General features: G+C 38.9%; 1 protein-coding gene across 1 annotated transcript in view; it reads left to right on the forward strand.

The window, feature by feature from the left end:
- Positions 1–17,624, forward strand: part of LOC103155363 (protein diaphanous homolog 2-like) — a gene marked incomplete at its 5' end in the record, with an annotated part of 266,071 nt that overhangs the window by 130,025 nt on the left and 118,422 nt on the right. Inside the window, 4 exons of the mRNA XM_007577025.2 lie at positions 2,235–2,345; positions 4,015–4,127; positions 7,776–7,892; positions 14,156–14,274. Of these exons, the coding sequence (XP_007577087.2) occupies positions 2,235–2,345; positions 4,015–4,127; positions 7,776–7,892; positions 14,156–14,274 (460 nt within the window). The remainder of the gene's footprint in view (positions 1–2,234; positions 2,346–4,014; positions 4,128–7,775; positions 7,893–14,155; positions 14,275–17,624) is intronic.

The raw sequence follows: 17,624 nt of genomic DNA on the forward strand, positions 1-17,624 counted from the left end.
TTAAAGGTTAAAAAACAAAATTTGCATCAAGTGAAAAAAGCAAAGCAACATATAGACTATCCTAGAAATTTAGATGTTTAAATAAAAAAGTCTTTCTACTCTGTTATTCTATTTCTATGTAATATGGAAAAGGTGTCCAACAGTATTTTTGTATAGAAAAATCAAACAGGAGAATGGAAAGCATTTGTATTTCCAGACTTCTTTCTCTTCCCTATTGTTTGGAGATGTTTTGCAACCAGTAATTTTCTTCCTCCCTCCATCCTAGCCTTAACTTTCTTCTTTTTGCAGATTACAAATTTAAACCCTGTCTGCTGTAGAAATGTTTCCCATAAATGTATAATGTGTTATGACATTCGTATTTTAAGTCTAACTCAAAGGACTGTGAACTTTAGAAAGTTCAGTCCGGAGAAGTCTTTAATTTTTCCATGAAAAGCTTGACCATATCCGAGTATATTCTTTCTATAGCTTCATCAGTTATTCTTGTTTTCCTCATCCAGTTCTTCACACTAAGACAGATTTTGGCCCAGAGGTGCTCAAACTGACAGTGAGAGGAAGCAGCAGCAGAATACAAGGTTTTAAGTCCAAAAAACGGACATGACAGCCCCAAAGAATCAGCTCAGCTGTGACTCTGATTAATAACACATAACAACATTGAGTGTAGGGTCAAGGTTTAAGAAGTCAGCATTTCCGATTTTGTCCATGGGAATCCTTCAGCCTTTTATCGATTGTCTGTCAAAGGAAAAGTGCCTCATCTGTGGCTTGCTCCCTAGAAACACCTTACTTCTCATTATATTTCATCTGCTATTTCCTCCTCCTAACCCACACTCATCCATCCACCCTCTCACCATGCACACAAACTCTTTTTTTCACTCTTTCTTCTTCCAATAAATCCATTAATAATGCACGTCTGGTCAATAGCCTCACAGAACTGGACTGTGTTCCTCATTTTACCTGATTCTTTCTTTACTTTTGTCCTCAGTGCTGCAGTCAAGGCTCTGAAGAGCAATAGTGAAGCAAGTACTGACTAACAAAGCACACCATTAAGCAGTATCACCTTCGTAGCTGAAGAATATGAAGATTACAGACAAGAACCAATTCATGTTTGTGAATTTCTGCATGCATTTGTTTAGTTGCCACCCCTTTTTGTTTATGTGTTGTAATTTTCTGTATAACTCATTTGTAGAATGTGAGAAGAGGAAACAGACCTGCTGAGGAAAAGTCTTCGCCCACTTCAAAATAAGAACACGAATATAAGCGGATAACTACATGAAGTTAACCAAAACTTTACCGCAAATTTTGAAGTTTATTTAACTGTTCATAAAATAGTTGAATAAACTTAAAAAAAAAAAAAAAATCAGCTCTTTTATTAGAACCCTAGCAGATTAGTAGAAGTGTGCCCACTACAGCTGCCTAAATTGTGAGAAATGCTGCCTATCACATAGAAGTGTGCAGCCAACGAGGTCATTCCTAGTCTCGCGATGTTATGTTGTTCTACTGAAGGCTCTGTTGTTGTTTTTTTGTTTTTTTTGTTTTTTAAATGAAGGAATTAAAGTTAAATGGCCAAATATACATTGTTTCTTCAAACTCCATTAATCCCATATAATAAATGACACAAAACTGTAGTCAATAGTAGATTAATCCGTTGGGTGTTGGCAGAGAAGATTTAACAAGTCACACGTTTAACTTTGCTGCTCAGCCTGCAAATGCATTATTCTTACAAATAATTACTATTCAAAGAGAAACAAACAGGCTTTCCAACGGTATGGGGATTTGCTGCCAAGTAATAACTGACTAAACACCAAGTGTTCTTACTTTTTGTGCTTGATATATTTAGACATGCACCAGTCAATTGGAAAGAGATCTGAAATGGACCAATTCCAATTTTGATCTGGGATCAGATGCTCATAAAATCATTCTTTGCTCCTGTTTCCTGTTTATCAGCACATCTGACAACAGCATTCACTTTCTTAATATTCAATATAGATCACATAAAGGTCACAAGTGATGTGATGCACATAGGGATATTCTTGTGATTTGTTTTTTTACAGTTTAATTTAAAACTACTACCTCTGTCAAAGAATATTCAGTGGCTTTTCTCTTTCATCCGGTTTAGTCTCTAAAAAGAGAAGGAAAAAAAAAAAACCGTAAAAATCTGCAATTCAGCCTGGAAAGCCAAACTTTCAGGTTCTGTTTTGCTCATATGTTTATTGTTTTATTATTTTTACTTTCTCCAGGTCGCCTGTATGCAGCTGATCAACGCCCTGGTCACTTCGCCTGACGACCTGGACTTCCGGATACATCTACGCAACGAGTTCCTCAGATGCGGCTTAAAGAAGATCCTTCCTGTGAGTCGACGTAGAACAACTGGCAGTCAGACTTAGATCAGTCCTGACTTTATTGAAGAGGAATGAAGTGACCTAAATATTCAGCGTATTCTTCATCTGCCAAACGAGATCGATGAAGAAGTTTAAGTCAGTTCGGCTAAACTTTACCTCATCAAACCAATTATTTATTACTTTGCTTCGATGAAGCAAGTCTTTTTCCTGCTTTTGCCTTTTGGCAAAATCCACTCACTGATGTGCATTTTGAATGTTAAATGTAATTGAACTAGATTTAATTATTTTTCTTTAATGATTTTTGGGAAGAAAAAAGTGGGAGTGACTGCACAGGAAAGCTTCAAAACAATTGGTGTGATTAATGGTAGCAAGGGCTTGCGGAGAGCGCGGCGCGGAGCTCGCACCTCTGCACCGCGCCGTCATTATCGGCAACCTCACCGTACACGGCTTCACACGAGCCGAAGGCGAGCGAGCTCCGGCTCATCGCTCAAACTCTCATTTGTTGCAAGTGGGGTGAACGTGTCACGGAGCCAGTTGTTAATAAGTCATCCCAGCTGCTCCTGTTGATTTTTACGGTCATTACTTTAATTATCTCCATTTCTGCCCCCTGATATGAAAGAGCCTCTGTGTACAGTCGTTTACGAATCCCACATTTGCCACTTTTATTGCCCACATTCAGCGTGACACTCCTTCATCTAATTATGAGTTATGCTCAGGAAGGTGTGTGTCTGTTGGCCAAGAAACGGTGAAGCCCGCCGAAAAAGAAAGCGCAATTTGTTTTGTTCTGATAGTCCTTGGCCGCCTGTGTTTGCCTCCCTTCTTCTTCTCCCTCCTTTACTTTTGTGTGTCATTGTGCATCTCCCTGCAAACCAGTGTTGGTTGCTGGAGACAGATGGTGCACCCCAACAGTGTGCAAGGTGATTGATACCTACAGAAATTGGGTTACATTTGGCTGTGTCTCAGCGCATAAACCCCACTGCTGATGATTCATAGGGAAGTGGTAAAGAGCAACTCTGTGTCCCCTTGTGGCTGGTACAGGTGTGCAGGAATTGGTTCTGTCTGGAGCTGTTGGCGAGAGGGTCGATGCTATCTTAGTTTTCTTTTTTTTTTTTTATTCCAAGACTGCTATTGCAAAAGTTTTTCACATTCTGTCACGCTATATCCACAAACTTCAGCATATTTAATTGGAAGTTTTGTGATAAAACACGACAAGACCGGAGGATTGCAATATTTGTATCAAATGATTTGTAGAGCCAGTTTTCAATGAAAAACAGCTGCAGATTTGTGCAAATTAGCTCAATTTTGGTCTGATTTGATGAAAATAATCTGTATACATATATTGATTGCATATGATTTAGGTCTGGACTTTGACTGGGCCATTCAAACATTATTATGCTTTCATCTTAACCACTCGGCTATGTTTAGGATTTCTGTATTTGGCACCATTCAAAGGCTTTCCCACAGTATGATCCTGCCATCACCAAAAGACGATATCCCAAAATGCGCCTTTGTGGTTTTCAGTTGCAACGTGACAGAATGTGAAGACTTTCAGTGAGGTGTAAATACTTTTGCAAGGCATTTTAGGTGAAAGATAATATAATAGCTACATTAGCCGTGTGTTTTATATTACACTGTATAAAAAACACTTTTGACTCTTAACATTTCCACTAATTTCCAGGAGATAAAAAAGACAGAGGAGCTGGACATTCAGCTGAAGGTGTTCAACGAGAACAAAGATGAAGACGCCATCGAACTCTCCCATCGCCTGGACGACATCCGTGCTGAGATGGAATATCCTTTGGTCTTTTGCGTTGCCACATGGAGGATTGATGTATATTCCTGCAGAACTAGCCGTGTGCCGGTGTGTTTCGTTGGTTTTGGTCCAGCTTTGCAGACTAAATCCTCCCCATGGCTCTGTTCATTAGAGGAGGATTAGATGAGTCAAAGCACAATATGCCGCTCTATCCCCAGACAGGTATACTCGGTAAATAACCTAGTCATCTTAACCTTTGACCTCTTTGCTCCTTTATTTGCTCTTCTCCTTCAGTCCTTTCCCTCTTCTCTTTAGTTTGTTTTTTGTCTTTTTTGTTGGCCTTTAATTGTGAAAGACATTCATGAAACACAAGAAACAAAGTATGAATTTAATATTTCTAGCATCTTAACAAGGTAATTTATTTCAATAATTCAATTCAAAAAGGGAAACTCATACTGCATGATGGATTCATGAGACATCAGTGGTTTACTGGCTTTGATTACTGGCTTACATTTAGTAACAGTTCAGTTTTCAGAGCAATTGAAATAAATTAGTATTAATTAAAGGGTCTTTTAATGCACAACTCTTATGTTACGGCCATGATTCAGTTCAAAAAAAGAAGTGCTGTATTAAAGCATATCGACAGAAAGTTTAGTGGAAGGAAACAGTGTGCTAAAATACATACTAGAAAGACGTTACACCTTACCCACAATGCCAAAAGTACCGACAATCCAGTTTAATGACCATGGTATCACTGTGCTGACTCTAACCTTTTTAGTATTTCTATGCCGTATTTTCAAGTGAAAGATTAGACACTTAAAGCCGACAAGCTGAATGGGAATATTAAAGTAACCTGGGCTCCATTATCACTTCAACAGTCCCTCAGGCTCACAGCTTCAACAATTCATGCAAAAGAACCCTTAACCAAGCATTTTCATTATGTTTCAAGAAGCTGACATTTTTATTGCTGCTTCTACCATATTTTTTCCTTCCACTACACTTTCCATTAGTTTACTTGGAAAATGGACTCTGGGTATACAGACCAGAACACAATGTTTTCCTTGGTCTTTTCTCATTTCTGACAAGCTAAATTTGAGATTTTTCATTAGATGAAAGTCATAACCATCACAATGTCTTAAAATATATGCCTCACGTTTCACTTTTTGAATTAAAATCCTGAAATAATAATGATACAAAAAAAAAAAAACCTGTCAACTATATTCTAATTCTCTGAGATGCACCTGTAGACGCACTACTCATTTCTCCACCTTTTGGCTCTGAAATCCTGGCGTGTAAGTAATAAGAGGAGCACAAATTTAGTCCTGAGTGGCAAACTTCTCCTGGCATCCGAGAGAAGAGCTCTTTAATAATTCAGAAATCTTCTCCCAGGCCATGTATGAATAGCTGACATTGTGAGCAGACGAACCAGACTCTGACATTATGTAGATGTTCGTTCCTGCTACCATTTTCTTCCACAGCTCTTGTAAGGGCGTAAAAGTGCCACCGTGAGTGACAGTTTGGTGTGACACTTGCGAGGGGAGGAGGAGTTGTGAATGTGTGCATGGAGATGGGCGGGTGGAGGTGGGGAGGTGCAGCTGGATTAATGATGTGCTTGAGCAGGTTCACAAATGAGAAGGCCCAATGTTTGTTTCCAAGGACAATGTGGTATCGATCTGTGAGGTATGGCCCTGATTGGAAAACCCAGGTTACCCTTTGTCCTTTTGTCTGCATGGAGCACGCACACACACACTCGTTTCACACATACACACACCAGCAGAACCTCTACCACCTGAGCTCTGCACATGTGTCTTGTTTCTCCCAGCGGTTTCATAAATATTAACCTGAAGAGACTCGTCTCCTCTGTCCAGCTCTGGGTCCAGGTGCTGAGGAGATGACTCCAGGCTCTAATAAATATTAATGAACTGTGGAATGGTGATTGATTGACCCCACCACTGACTGGCCTACATCACACTTGACTGCCACTCATGTTTATTCATTATTTGGAGAGAGAGCGTAAAGAGACGGAGAGAGAAACTGAGAGTGAGGAGAAAAGAGTTTCGATTGCGTGGATGAGGGGGGGCATGGAGGAGCTCAGCGTTTTACAGCAGGGTTACGTCCGAAGGTTAGTGATAGATGAACGAACCTCGGCTCTCTCCCAGGGTGAGCTCCTTCCCTCCCCACCCCCCCGTCTTCTGAAATGCAGCTGTGGTGAGGTTATAATTGAATCTCCCAGGGCTGGTAATTCTCCCAGGTAGTGCAGAGGAGAGAAACGATACTTCAGAAGAGCTTTAGTTCCCCCCTCTGTTTCTAAAAGAAGAAAAAAAATATATATATATTTAAAGCATTTTAATTACAGACACTGTTAACATTGATTTGGAGAGCGGTGAAACAGCATTTAAAAGCATTGATCTTTTCCAAACGCAGTGAGGGATCTGGCAAGCGGAGCAACCCATAGATCACGAACACGTTTCTCCGGCGTCTGTGTTTTCTGTGGCGGTTGACGACACTGTGGGTTTAAATGTTTTAATGCAGATTGTGAAGAGCTACGATTTGCGTTTAGATTTTAATCGTCTTCACTCAGAAGTGTACATACACCCATCATGAGCATGACTGTCGTCATTATTTGAGGCTTTGATTCATTTATATGAACGAAGCTTGATCATTGATAATAAAACCTGCCCAACCCTAGTAACAGAAAATGTCACTTAGCAAGATGATTAGGACCTGGCATAATTCTGGTTGGATAATCCACCTCTCTTTTTATGAAATTATTGCAAATCAAAATTTGTCTGCTTGCTGACTTGGATCCACCTTTTAGACATAAGTTAAGTAGATTTATTTATTTATTTTTTGTTTTGTTTTTTTATCATTTGGTTCAACCCTGAACACCTAATTGTGCTCAGGTTTCGATTTTCTTGCTGTTGATATCTGGGGAAATGTAAACATTTGAAGGTAGCCTTTCTTCTAAATGTTCTCTCCACTTTATACAATACAGCTGTATGAGTAGCAGTGAAGGATCAAAACAAATGCTTTCAATCAGGATGTAATGTTCATTAGGCTTAAACTTAAAGCATTAAAAGGCCCGTTAGATTTACCGGCTGCTTCAGATGTCAAGCCGTCACTGGATTCTCCTTTAAAAGCAAAGCAAAGCTAAGACACACAATCAATAGCTTTTGCAAATTTAATCGCCTGACATTTTTTCTTCTGCGTGCGTGCCAGTTTCAATATAAAGGTTTAGCCTCACATATGCATCTACCCTGCAAAAGATCAGATCCTCGAGATTTAGTTGGTGTAGAAAAGTGAAGCGTTGTGCGACTTTTTCATGTAATTAGTTTTGTATGTCTTGAAAGGTCTGGAGTGACAGGTGAACCTGTGGGAGCCTTCTTCAATGCCAGTCCCCCCTTCTCAACTTAGCAGTTTACTCTGTCACAGCTCCCCTGAGAGACAGCGGAAAAGAGAAATTATATCTCTGTTGACTTTTGTGCGATGATGCCTGTCAGAGAAGCTGAGCTGCAATCTACAAAAAAATAAAAAAAAATAAAAACATAAACGCTTCTAATGAAAACAAACTGTAATAACCTTTAAATGTTCACCGGAGTTGAATACGTTTGTCAGAATGGATGCTTTTATAGCTATCTGATTTAAGAAAAAAAAAAGTTGTTTTTCCCTTAACCTTGCTCCCTCACTGATATGAATGAAGTGTACCATCTCCTGTCAAATATGGTGAAAGACACCGCCTCGGAGACCTACTTTCTGTCAATCCTTCAGCACCTATTGCTTATCAGGAATGACTATTACATCAGGTAAGTTCTGTTTGGCTTTTACACACTGCTGGCCTTGTATTGACTGATGACCTGGTGAGGCGAGCTCTCACTCTGCCTCTATGACTGCAGATACAATACCCACAAACCCATCGTTCTCATTTCACTCTCACGCAGGCACTTTTCCTTAACGGACGCCCGGATGTCCATAAAATGTCCTCTCTGGGCTTACATCTGCCATTTCAAAAATGTAAAGGAAATTTTGAGCTATTAGCTGCATTGTCAATCACAGCAGGCCCAGACATCGGGCTAATCAGTGGTCGGCAACGTTTTGATGCCTCTCTGCTCCTAAACACCTGAATCAAAAGGCTGAATCGCCTCTTCGGCATGTCAGCAATTTTTGTAAATGCCTTGTCATTACCCATTGATTAGATTCGGGTGTGCTGGGGCAGAGATGTGTCTCAAGGTTGCAGGACAGCGGCACTGCTAACTATTATTAGCGTGCAGTCTGATAACACTGCCGTTTTCTGTATTTTATGTTTTAGATGTTGCAGCAAAATGTTCAGTAAAGGAGGCTGCACTGTGCTGTTTGTTTATAACATAAATCTACAAAAGATCAAATAAACTGTTTATTTTTTTTTTGTTTTGTTTTGTTTTTTTTAATTGACATTAGAATATGAGAGCTTTGTGGGTGAGAAACCTCCAGTTGAAATCTGAAAACTTTAAAATGGAACACCTAATTTGTTGTATTTACACAACTTACCAAACTTATGAAGTTTGGCCTGGTAAAAAGGTTGATTTTTATCCGTTTTATAACAAACGGAAAATGTTGAGAATGAAGTACAAGATGATCTCTGTGAGAAAAGGCTTACCTGGTAATCCTATGTCTTATAGAAGAATAGAAATAGAACTTCTGTAATAAATCTTATTCTGAACTATAACGTTAGTTGCTTATTTACACAAGGCAGCATTGTGTCAACCAAATTATTCGCATACTTTTTCACAGCTTTTTCTTTGTTTTTCAAGTTCAAAATTGCTCTGGTTCTCCCAAAATGAAATTAAATGTTCATACCATCCAAGTTTCTTCGGAGTCGTGACGAAGAGTCTGTCGGCCTCTGACTGAAGACTGTCGCCATATGACCCGACTGTCACGATATGCTAACTACTCAATTTCTGTGCAGCAGAGACAATATTATACAGGAACATGTCCTGGATGACATCAGGTGTTGCCAAGCACTGCTAATCCACATCACTTGCTTCTGCCTCTCCTTTTCCCGCCAGGTGTCTCTCACACTCCTTCATGGGTTTTAACTGTAAACCCTCAGATGATACTTTCTCTTCCTCTGTACCGTTTTTCCGTTAACTTTACTCAATGGTAGCCTGAAAGTTACAAACCAAAATATTGTTTGTATTTTGTCCTTTTTTCAGTCACTTCCTCCAGATTTCCACCTGCTGCAGCTCGAATCATTATCTAGGACAGAAGTGCTACATCACTGATATCTGTATGTTAAATTCTGCAAGTTTGAAGAACTCCAGCCAACACCCTTAATTGGATGAGTGTTGGCTGTGTTGCACAGGAGAAAGCAGTCGTTTAACAGTTGGTGGTTCTTATTTGTTTGCACTGTCCGGGTGATCGTTATCAGGGGAGCCGTTTCAGTCAGGACATCGTTTTGTTTTGTCGAGAATTAAGCCACTCTGAAAGCTGCCTAATGTTTGAAAAAGCAGATTAGTCAGTGACTGTAAAACGAGAGTGTGACTTATTTTAATAGAGAGGCTCTGATTAATTTCATGCTGCGTCAGAACTTTTTTGCAGAACTGCGGCTTACAAAGAGAAAGTTGGAAGATAACTTGAGGATGAGAGGAGGTGGATGAATTTACTAAAGACAAGTTGCTGTCCCCTTGGAGTCATGAATAATGCATTCCTCATCTATTCGGAGGAAGTGAGAAATGGAATTCACATTAACCATCCATGTCTACCTCTGCTTCGTTGTCCACGTTCAGCTCCTTCAGGCAGAAGCATGAAGGGATCAGCTGAACTGCTCATGAAAAATAATCTAAAGTTCTTTCAAAAGATATGTTGTGAGTTTCTTTTCCCTTCAACCGTCCAAACTAATGCAAGTATGAACTCAGAACACAGACATTACGAGTAGAAACGCATCATGAGTGAGACATTTAATTCCCTGTACATCACAGCTGCAGATTAGGGAAGATGGAGAACTAATGCAGTCCGAGCGGGTTTTTAAATAAATACTGTATTTCGATTTAAGGTTGGATGGGGTGAGTGTGAGGGAGAAGAACTCCGAATCCAGACCAATTTACGAGAAACATGAGCTTGTGTATATTATTTGTGTCCACTATGCTGGGCTTTTTCAAAGTAGTCCCACCCTTCAAACTTATTTCTATGTTCTCATGTTGCAGCTACAAAATTGAATGGAGTTTTAAGATGTTGTATACTAAAGCTTAGAGTGGCTTAATTCTTGACAAACGACCTATACAATTACAGCTTGTTGAGTGCGTCTGCCAGCTCTGCATTTCTAGAGATGGAAATTTTCAGCCCAGTTGGACTTTGACTGAGCCATTTTTCATATAAACGTCCTTCGATCGAAACTATCACTTTGCACCCTCTTGTAGTTGTAATGTTAGGTTTTGTCATTTCCATAAATATGACTTTTAATATAATTTTCCTGATGAGTTTTGTTTTGTGATTTTCTCTAACAAACCTCTTAGGCGTTTGCAGAGCAGCTGCATTTATACTGGGATTAAATTAAACACAGCAGGTGTCTGCTGTGTCATCTCAAGGCAGTTTGTTGCCTTATATTTTATTTATTTAGTATTATACTCTTACATTTCTCGGCACGCGTCTCAGATTTTTAGCATGTTTTGAAAGCTGTATATCTTTTTGTATGCCTTCTCTTACCCAGTTATTCACATGTTTGTGTTGATCTGTTGCATAAAATCCAAATAAAATGTACAGATGTTTTGTGGTTTTAACGTGACAAAATCCAGAACTTTTACAAGGAAGTGTATTTCCTATTTTCTTTTTCATCTCACTCAACTTTCCATGTGCTGCCACTTATTATTTTCAAATATATCATTAAGCATTTGTTTTTTTTTAAACATTGCAGTCTTCTAATTATGAGTGAACCCGCTCTGTCTACTATAAAGTCTCCAAACAAAACATAAGTTGTATGTTTTTTTTTCCCCCCCTTCAGGCCTGGGTTTATTTTTGATAATTAATCTTTCCTTGCAAGTGTAATGAATTGGAACGCATCGAACCCACCCAGCAATAACAGAGCAGATCTGCTCTTTTGGAGCCTGGTGATACGGGGATTACACTGGTTATGTGGAGCAGGGCTGGATCAAGTGGCTGTGAACCACAAGTTATCACTAGAAGAAATGAAGGTGCCACAGAAAAAGGAGAAGTTGAGGATGATACTGGGGACGTGTGCTCGCTTCGGGAGCCCAGGCCTGCCCACTGTGGAAGGGCCCTGACAGTTCTGGGTCACTCTCTCCGTCTCTAGTTATCTCCACCCAGTCTCTATCTGCTCGGCGCCGGTGGAGGATGGAGGACGAAGGGGAAAATAGTGTGGCTTATTGAGATAATAATGTGGTGTGCATTCATGACAGTTGTAAGCCGAGTCCCCACGGTGCTTAAGCCATGCGGGGCGACGTGTGAGCTTTCACCAGCTTGTGCCAGTCATGAGTGGGTGAATCCACCAGCTCAAGATTAACGTGTGGCATTTCATGCTTTCAAAACAGCACACCTAAATAAATGCTGGTTTATACTTATTTACTTTGGCTGAAAATTTCTCGTTTTGTTTTTTTTTCCTCCGCCTTTCAAAAAAAAAAATCCCGGGGCCCGCCCAACCAAAAAGGAACCAAAGGGAAAAAATAGACTTTGAAATTAGCTGTTAAACTTAAAAGGGCAGATATTAACTCTGTTTCATTTAGTGTTTGATGGCAACAAAATGCTCTGATGTTCCTTTTTATTTTCTCGCTGACATATTTTGTTTATGTGCAGTTTTTGGTGTTTTTGGACAAAATTAACCCACCTGGCAGCAGACACTTTGTTCACAGCTCTGCCTGCTGTAATCAATTATCACATTTTAGCAGCTGTAATGCTTCCCCTCCCTCTCGCTCAATGTTTTTTCACGCAGAACCAACAGACAGCCAAGCCTTTGATCAGACTGAAGTCCTTATCTAATCCAAGTTGTCTTAAAACCTCAGGCTTTTAGACGTCTGCGGTTATGAATCAATTGGACAATCTAGAGGAAGCTAAAAATATTAAACTCCAGCATATTTGTGTACGAAGGTGGATCTTTCACTGTCATCCACTGGCGCAGCATAACAAAACACATTAAAGTGTAGTTGTTTTTTCAATTAGGAATTTAAGGGCGACCAGAGAGACTTAATCGACGACTGTACTTTGAATTTATTTCTGTGCCTTTACCAACAACAAACTGACTCATTTCCTGTGATTATTCAATCAGATCGCTGTTTTCCAGATGCTAATGGATTTCTCTGTTAGTAATTATTGAAGAATGATTCACTTCAGATTTGTCTGCCCAAACATTCACACAAATTACTTAAGTAGCTTAGTATCGCTCACCAAATCATCTGTTAGCCTCTGGAAAGATATGAAGCATGGCGAGGATGTATTATATGTCGATTCTGTCAGAACTTAATTATCACTCTGGTTGTTGAATGCAAGGACAATTTTGTCTTACCATTGAGGTTAAAGTTAATATTTAATGTCGCCCATGATAAACATGTACAGAAAGGCCCAATTCACTCTTTCACTAATTTTCAACCACATTTTTTTTTTTTTACCATTTTGTCCCTTTCTTTCCCCCTTTTCTACTTCAATTATACACATGAATGTTGCCATATTGTCTTTCTCTACTTTCATCTTGTACCTAAAGGTTGCCATTTTCTATGTATGACTTAATCAGCATGTTTCCTTGTCTTACCGTTTTTGTGAAGTGATCGAGAGGATAATGCTTCCTTGTCAGTTCATGGTTACACCAGTGGGAAACGAGCAGTCATGCGTCATATCCACCTTGGCCAGCTTCACATTATACTTGTATATTACTTTATATCATTTAATATTCATATGTGTCTGTAGATATTACATTGATGATTTAGTCAATTTCTGAAAGCTTTCCAAATTTTTTCTCCAAGTGTGAGGTCACGCCACTACAACAAAATATGTATTTATTTCAAAGGTTTCATTCATAGAAAGCCACACATTAAAACAATAAACAGACTTTTTTTTAACCATTTTTTTGACTATAGAAAGTTGACTTAATCCCATTTCTGTTTTGGTTTGATTGGATTTATTAAAATACAGACTCGTGTTTTTTGGACTGTAAAGGTAATTATTTTTCTTGCATGTGGTGATTGTAGAAATTTGCTGTCGAAGGCTTTTATTTTTATATGTTCAAGTGTTTTTTATGTTTTGAAGAGGCCCAGCAGGAGACATCAGTTTGATGTCTCAGAACCCTTTCATGCACTTGAACAGTGAAGTTTAGTTTTAGTATAATAGGCTGTTGTCAGGGTGCCTTGGCAGACAGTATTTCAAACATCTGCTACCCAAGATTAAAATTTAACTTGCAAAGTAGATAATGTTTACCTACTGGAAGAATTAAAAAAAAAAAAAAAAAAACAAGACTGGTTTTCAGATTTAAACATCAAACGCTGGCCTGTGTCAGGGTTAAAAAATAATTACTTCTCAGTTTGGAGCCTGGCTTAAGATGGCATTGTATTTGCTAAATGTCACTTGCAATTAAAGTTGATAATGTTACACAGAAAAGGTCACATAGCAACCTGCGCGGTGGCGACGGACTTTCAGGCTGATTCACAGTCCGTGTTTGACGACGCCACGCTCCCAGTCACACTCCCCACTGCCTGGCATGTTTTCCTGCCCATTGTGCCTTTAATTACACACATTACACTGATTAGATTTACATTTCAGTTTTTACGGTCGCCCTAATTGGCAAAGAAGATTGCAAATTACGCGAGGGGGCAGGCGTAGCGTTGGCGGCCGTCAGTCACCTTGAAATGGACAGACGATCGCGTGGTTGGTTTCTGTGTAGCCATTAATCTGCTAAATTTAAGATAAGGGTGAAGCAAGTGATCAAATTTAATGGTGCACCTATTTTCTCCAGCAGCAGCCTTTTCGACATGGCATTTTGTGACCTCTACTTGGATAAGGGAATCATTTGTGGTTAATTAGCCTCGTGGGGTTTGTGTCACTCATATCTTTCATGTGTAATTGTTCTGCTTTGTCTCGTGACCTCTCTCAGACCTCAGTACTACAAGGTGATCGAGGAATGCGTGTCTCAGGTGGTTCTGCACCGCAGTGGGACGGACCCTGACTTTGGCTACAGTAAACGATTGGATGTGGACTTCACTCAGCTTATCGGTAACTTTTCAACTGCTTCATACTGCAAATGTTGTTTATGTGCCACCTATTGTTGGCAAATGCTAATGCTAATATTTTTTGGTACTTGTGTTGTATTCTTACTTTTTGACAAGGTGCTATTACTATAGCAGTGTTTAACTATAGTGTTATTTTTACACATGTAAATGCAATAGGAAGTCTACATTTTGTACTTTCAATTAAAACATTTAGTTAAGTTTAACTTACTTAAATTCAGTCTACAAAAAATGAGAAAAAAAAGGAAAACTAGCCTCTACAACCAATAGCACTTCATGTGTTTTTCTTCACAAACTCAAACGTTTGCAGTTTAAATTGAAAATTGTTTGAAGATCCAGCTTTCATGTGACTCACTGAACTAATAGTTACCTGTATAATCAGAGAGCTGCTTCCCGTCTGTGTTGCATGGAGTCAACTGACCTCTGGCTCCTATAAATCGGCATTTCAGCCCAGGATGATCAAAATACTTTCCACAATCTCTCTGCATTCCTCTGTTTTGCCTCAGAAGCATCACTTTTATGTCCCTTGTCATGTTTCAAGTGGACCAAGGTCGGAAAATTCTGCTGGGCACTTCATCATACCCAAACTACTGGTGTTGCTTCTTCCTGGTCGGCCAAGTTTGTTTACTATGAACTCATGTTTAATCTCGACAGGTTTACAGAGACCTCCCATCTGACATCTCAGTGATGTCAGAGCACTAAGATGCCTTGTTCCTCTAAACAATGTGTCCATTGACCCATTTTGCTCAGATTCTGTTAGAGGAATGCTCTACAACCAGCATTTGCTGACTCCTTAAATAACATCTGTTCGTTCACAGCAGAATGGCCTTTACAGATTGAACTCCACACTGTTGAAGCACTTTCAATTCACAACAACATTCAGTTGATGTTGCAAATGTTAAACCGAGTCAGATATATAAAAATCCTGTTGATTTGTATTACTACACTACATCTAACTGCACGTAAAAACATAATTCAACCACAGACTGCAATTTATCTGGTTGGTGTTGTTGGACTAGTTATTTTTTTTAGCTTTTCAAAAATCAACAGCTTTACTAGCTAAACTCATTGGCTGGTGGAAAAAAAATCCAAGATTTCCAGTCTATCAGCATGCACAAAATGAGAATAAATTTAACAGTAAAGTGTGTTTGATTTGGCCAAATGAATCATAAAATGGAGAAGCATTTGCTTTAATTCAGTTATTTGTGTTGGTGGAGTCAAGCAGACAATGTTAATTTGAGCTGCATTGCCAAAGGAGATTTTTTTTTTCCCGCTGAAAAATAAAAATAAATTGACTTTGTCTCTCACAGTCGTGTCGCTAGCTTGTGACTTGCCAACAAAGGGTCATTAAAAGTTTCTAAACTTATCCCTTGAGAACAGATGCTGCATGGAGCTTTCTCTCACACTTTGCTGAAGTTTAATAAAAAAACACATGGAGGGATGAAATGTGTCTTTTCTGCCCTTTTTAGACCTATTTTTAGTATTTTAGTTTCCTCTTTTAAAGCGAGTTGTCATCTTAAGCTGTAGTAATGATGGCAGGCTGCGGACAAATTGCCTTGATCCACTCACATTAAAACTTGAGGCATTTTGTTTAAAATGCATTTTTCCAGAGCCAAACGGTGCTTGTAGGTCATGAATCATGTGCACTTCCTCTCATTTCTCCACCAAACAAGCTCTCTCTGTCGCTTCAACACAAAAATATTCCAACCCCTTGAACATTTTTCTCAATTTGCTGCATCATAATACCAAAGTTAATTGTATGTTATTGGGATTTTACGTGATGCACCAATACAAAGTCATACATAACAGTGAATTGAAATGAGAAGGAAGTGTGTATTTTTATTTATCTAAATAGAAATTGGAAAATCGTGACAGTCATTTGTATTCAACCCTCTGCTGGTTGAGGCTTTCTGTCCCACTTTGCTGAAGCAAAATGAAACACACAAGTGGGAAATGTGTTTTTCTACCATCTTTTAAGTCCTACTTCAACATTCAGACTGAGCCAAATTGTTGTCGAACCCCCTTTTGCTGCAATTACAGCTGCAGGTCTGTTGGGGTACCTATCAGCTTTTCCACATGTAGAGATAGACAGGTTTGTTTTTTCTTTGCAAAATTCCTCCAGCTCAGGGTGATTGTATGGATGGCATCTTTCAGCATCAGGTTTCATCTCTTACCTCAGACTTGGGCCTGGAGCTTCACTGAGCCATTCTAACACTGATACACTGATAGACTTTGATCTTGGCATGATGGTTCTGGCTGCTGCAAGGTGAAAGGTCTTTTCCAGCCTAAATATAGTTTGTTTTTTTACATATATATATAGCTTCATCTATGTTCACACCAACTCTGTTAGTTATGGTGCGAGCATGTTCTCCCACTGACGCTGTCTGGTGCGTTTCCTGGTCTTCATTCTGTTGGTTTGCTCACCAGTGTTCTCTGACAAGCCTTTAAAACCTTCACAGAAGAGCTGAACTTAGACTTACATTAAATCACTCTGGAAGGCTCCATTTACTGCTTTGTCGGCTTTTCAAAGCAATAGGTTGCCCCAGATTTTATTTATGGGTGTCAGAGTACAAGGGCTTGAATTAAAAAAAGCATGCCATATTTTTCAGATTTTTTCAGATGTAAATATAAGAGTCCATGTATACTGCTCAAAAAAAATAAAGGGAACATTTCACTTTAATTTTGTGTGTGGCTCCAAATCCAGGCCTCCATTGGTTAATAAATTTGATTTCCATTGATGATTTTTGTGTGATTTTGTTGTCAGCACATTCAACTTTGTACAGAACAAAGTATTCAATGAGAATATTTCATTCATTCAGATCTAGGATGTGTTATTTGAGTGTTCCCTTTATTTTTTGAGCAGTATTTAGATTTGCAAGCATTTTGTATAAAAAAACCCCAACAATAAATCTATAAAGGAAATCTATAAAAGATAAAAAGTCACAGTTTACCTATGCAGTTTCAGACTCTTTTTGGAGTCTTGTAGAGTGAAGCACATAATCGACGTTAAAAAAAATAAGTGGTTTGCAAATCTACTGTACACTTATAGTTCTCATTGATTTTTCATTTGCTACTTTAAACCTTACCTGTCCTGTAATGATCATGTTTCTATTCCATGCAATGTTTTCTCATACAGATGATGCTTAATTTTCTTTTATAGAAATCTGATCAAATTGCCATGTTCCGTGTATTCTTGGGAACCTTCAATTGCTGTTTGAAATGATTCCTTTTGGAAATAATGAGGTGCTTGCTAGCTTTCCTAGAATACATTTTGGCACTCTAAATGAAAAAAAGGTTCCTAAGGAACGCTCACAGCCCAGATGAATGACCCAAATT

The sequence above is a fragment of the Poecilia formosa genome, unplaced genomic scaffold (assembly GCF_000485575.1).
Source record: "Poecilia formosa unplaced genomic scaffold, Poecilia_formosa-5.1.2 Scaffold423, whole genome shotgun sequence".
Lineage (NCBI taxonomy): Eukaryota > Metazoa > Chordata > Actinopteri > Cyprinodontiformes > Poeciliidae > Poecilia > Poecilia formosa.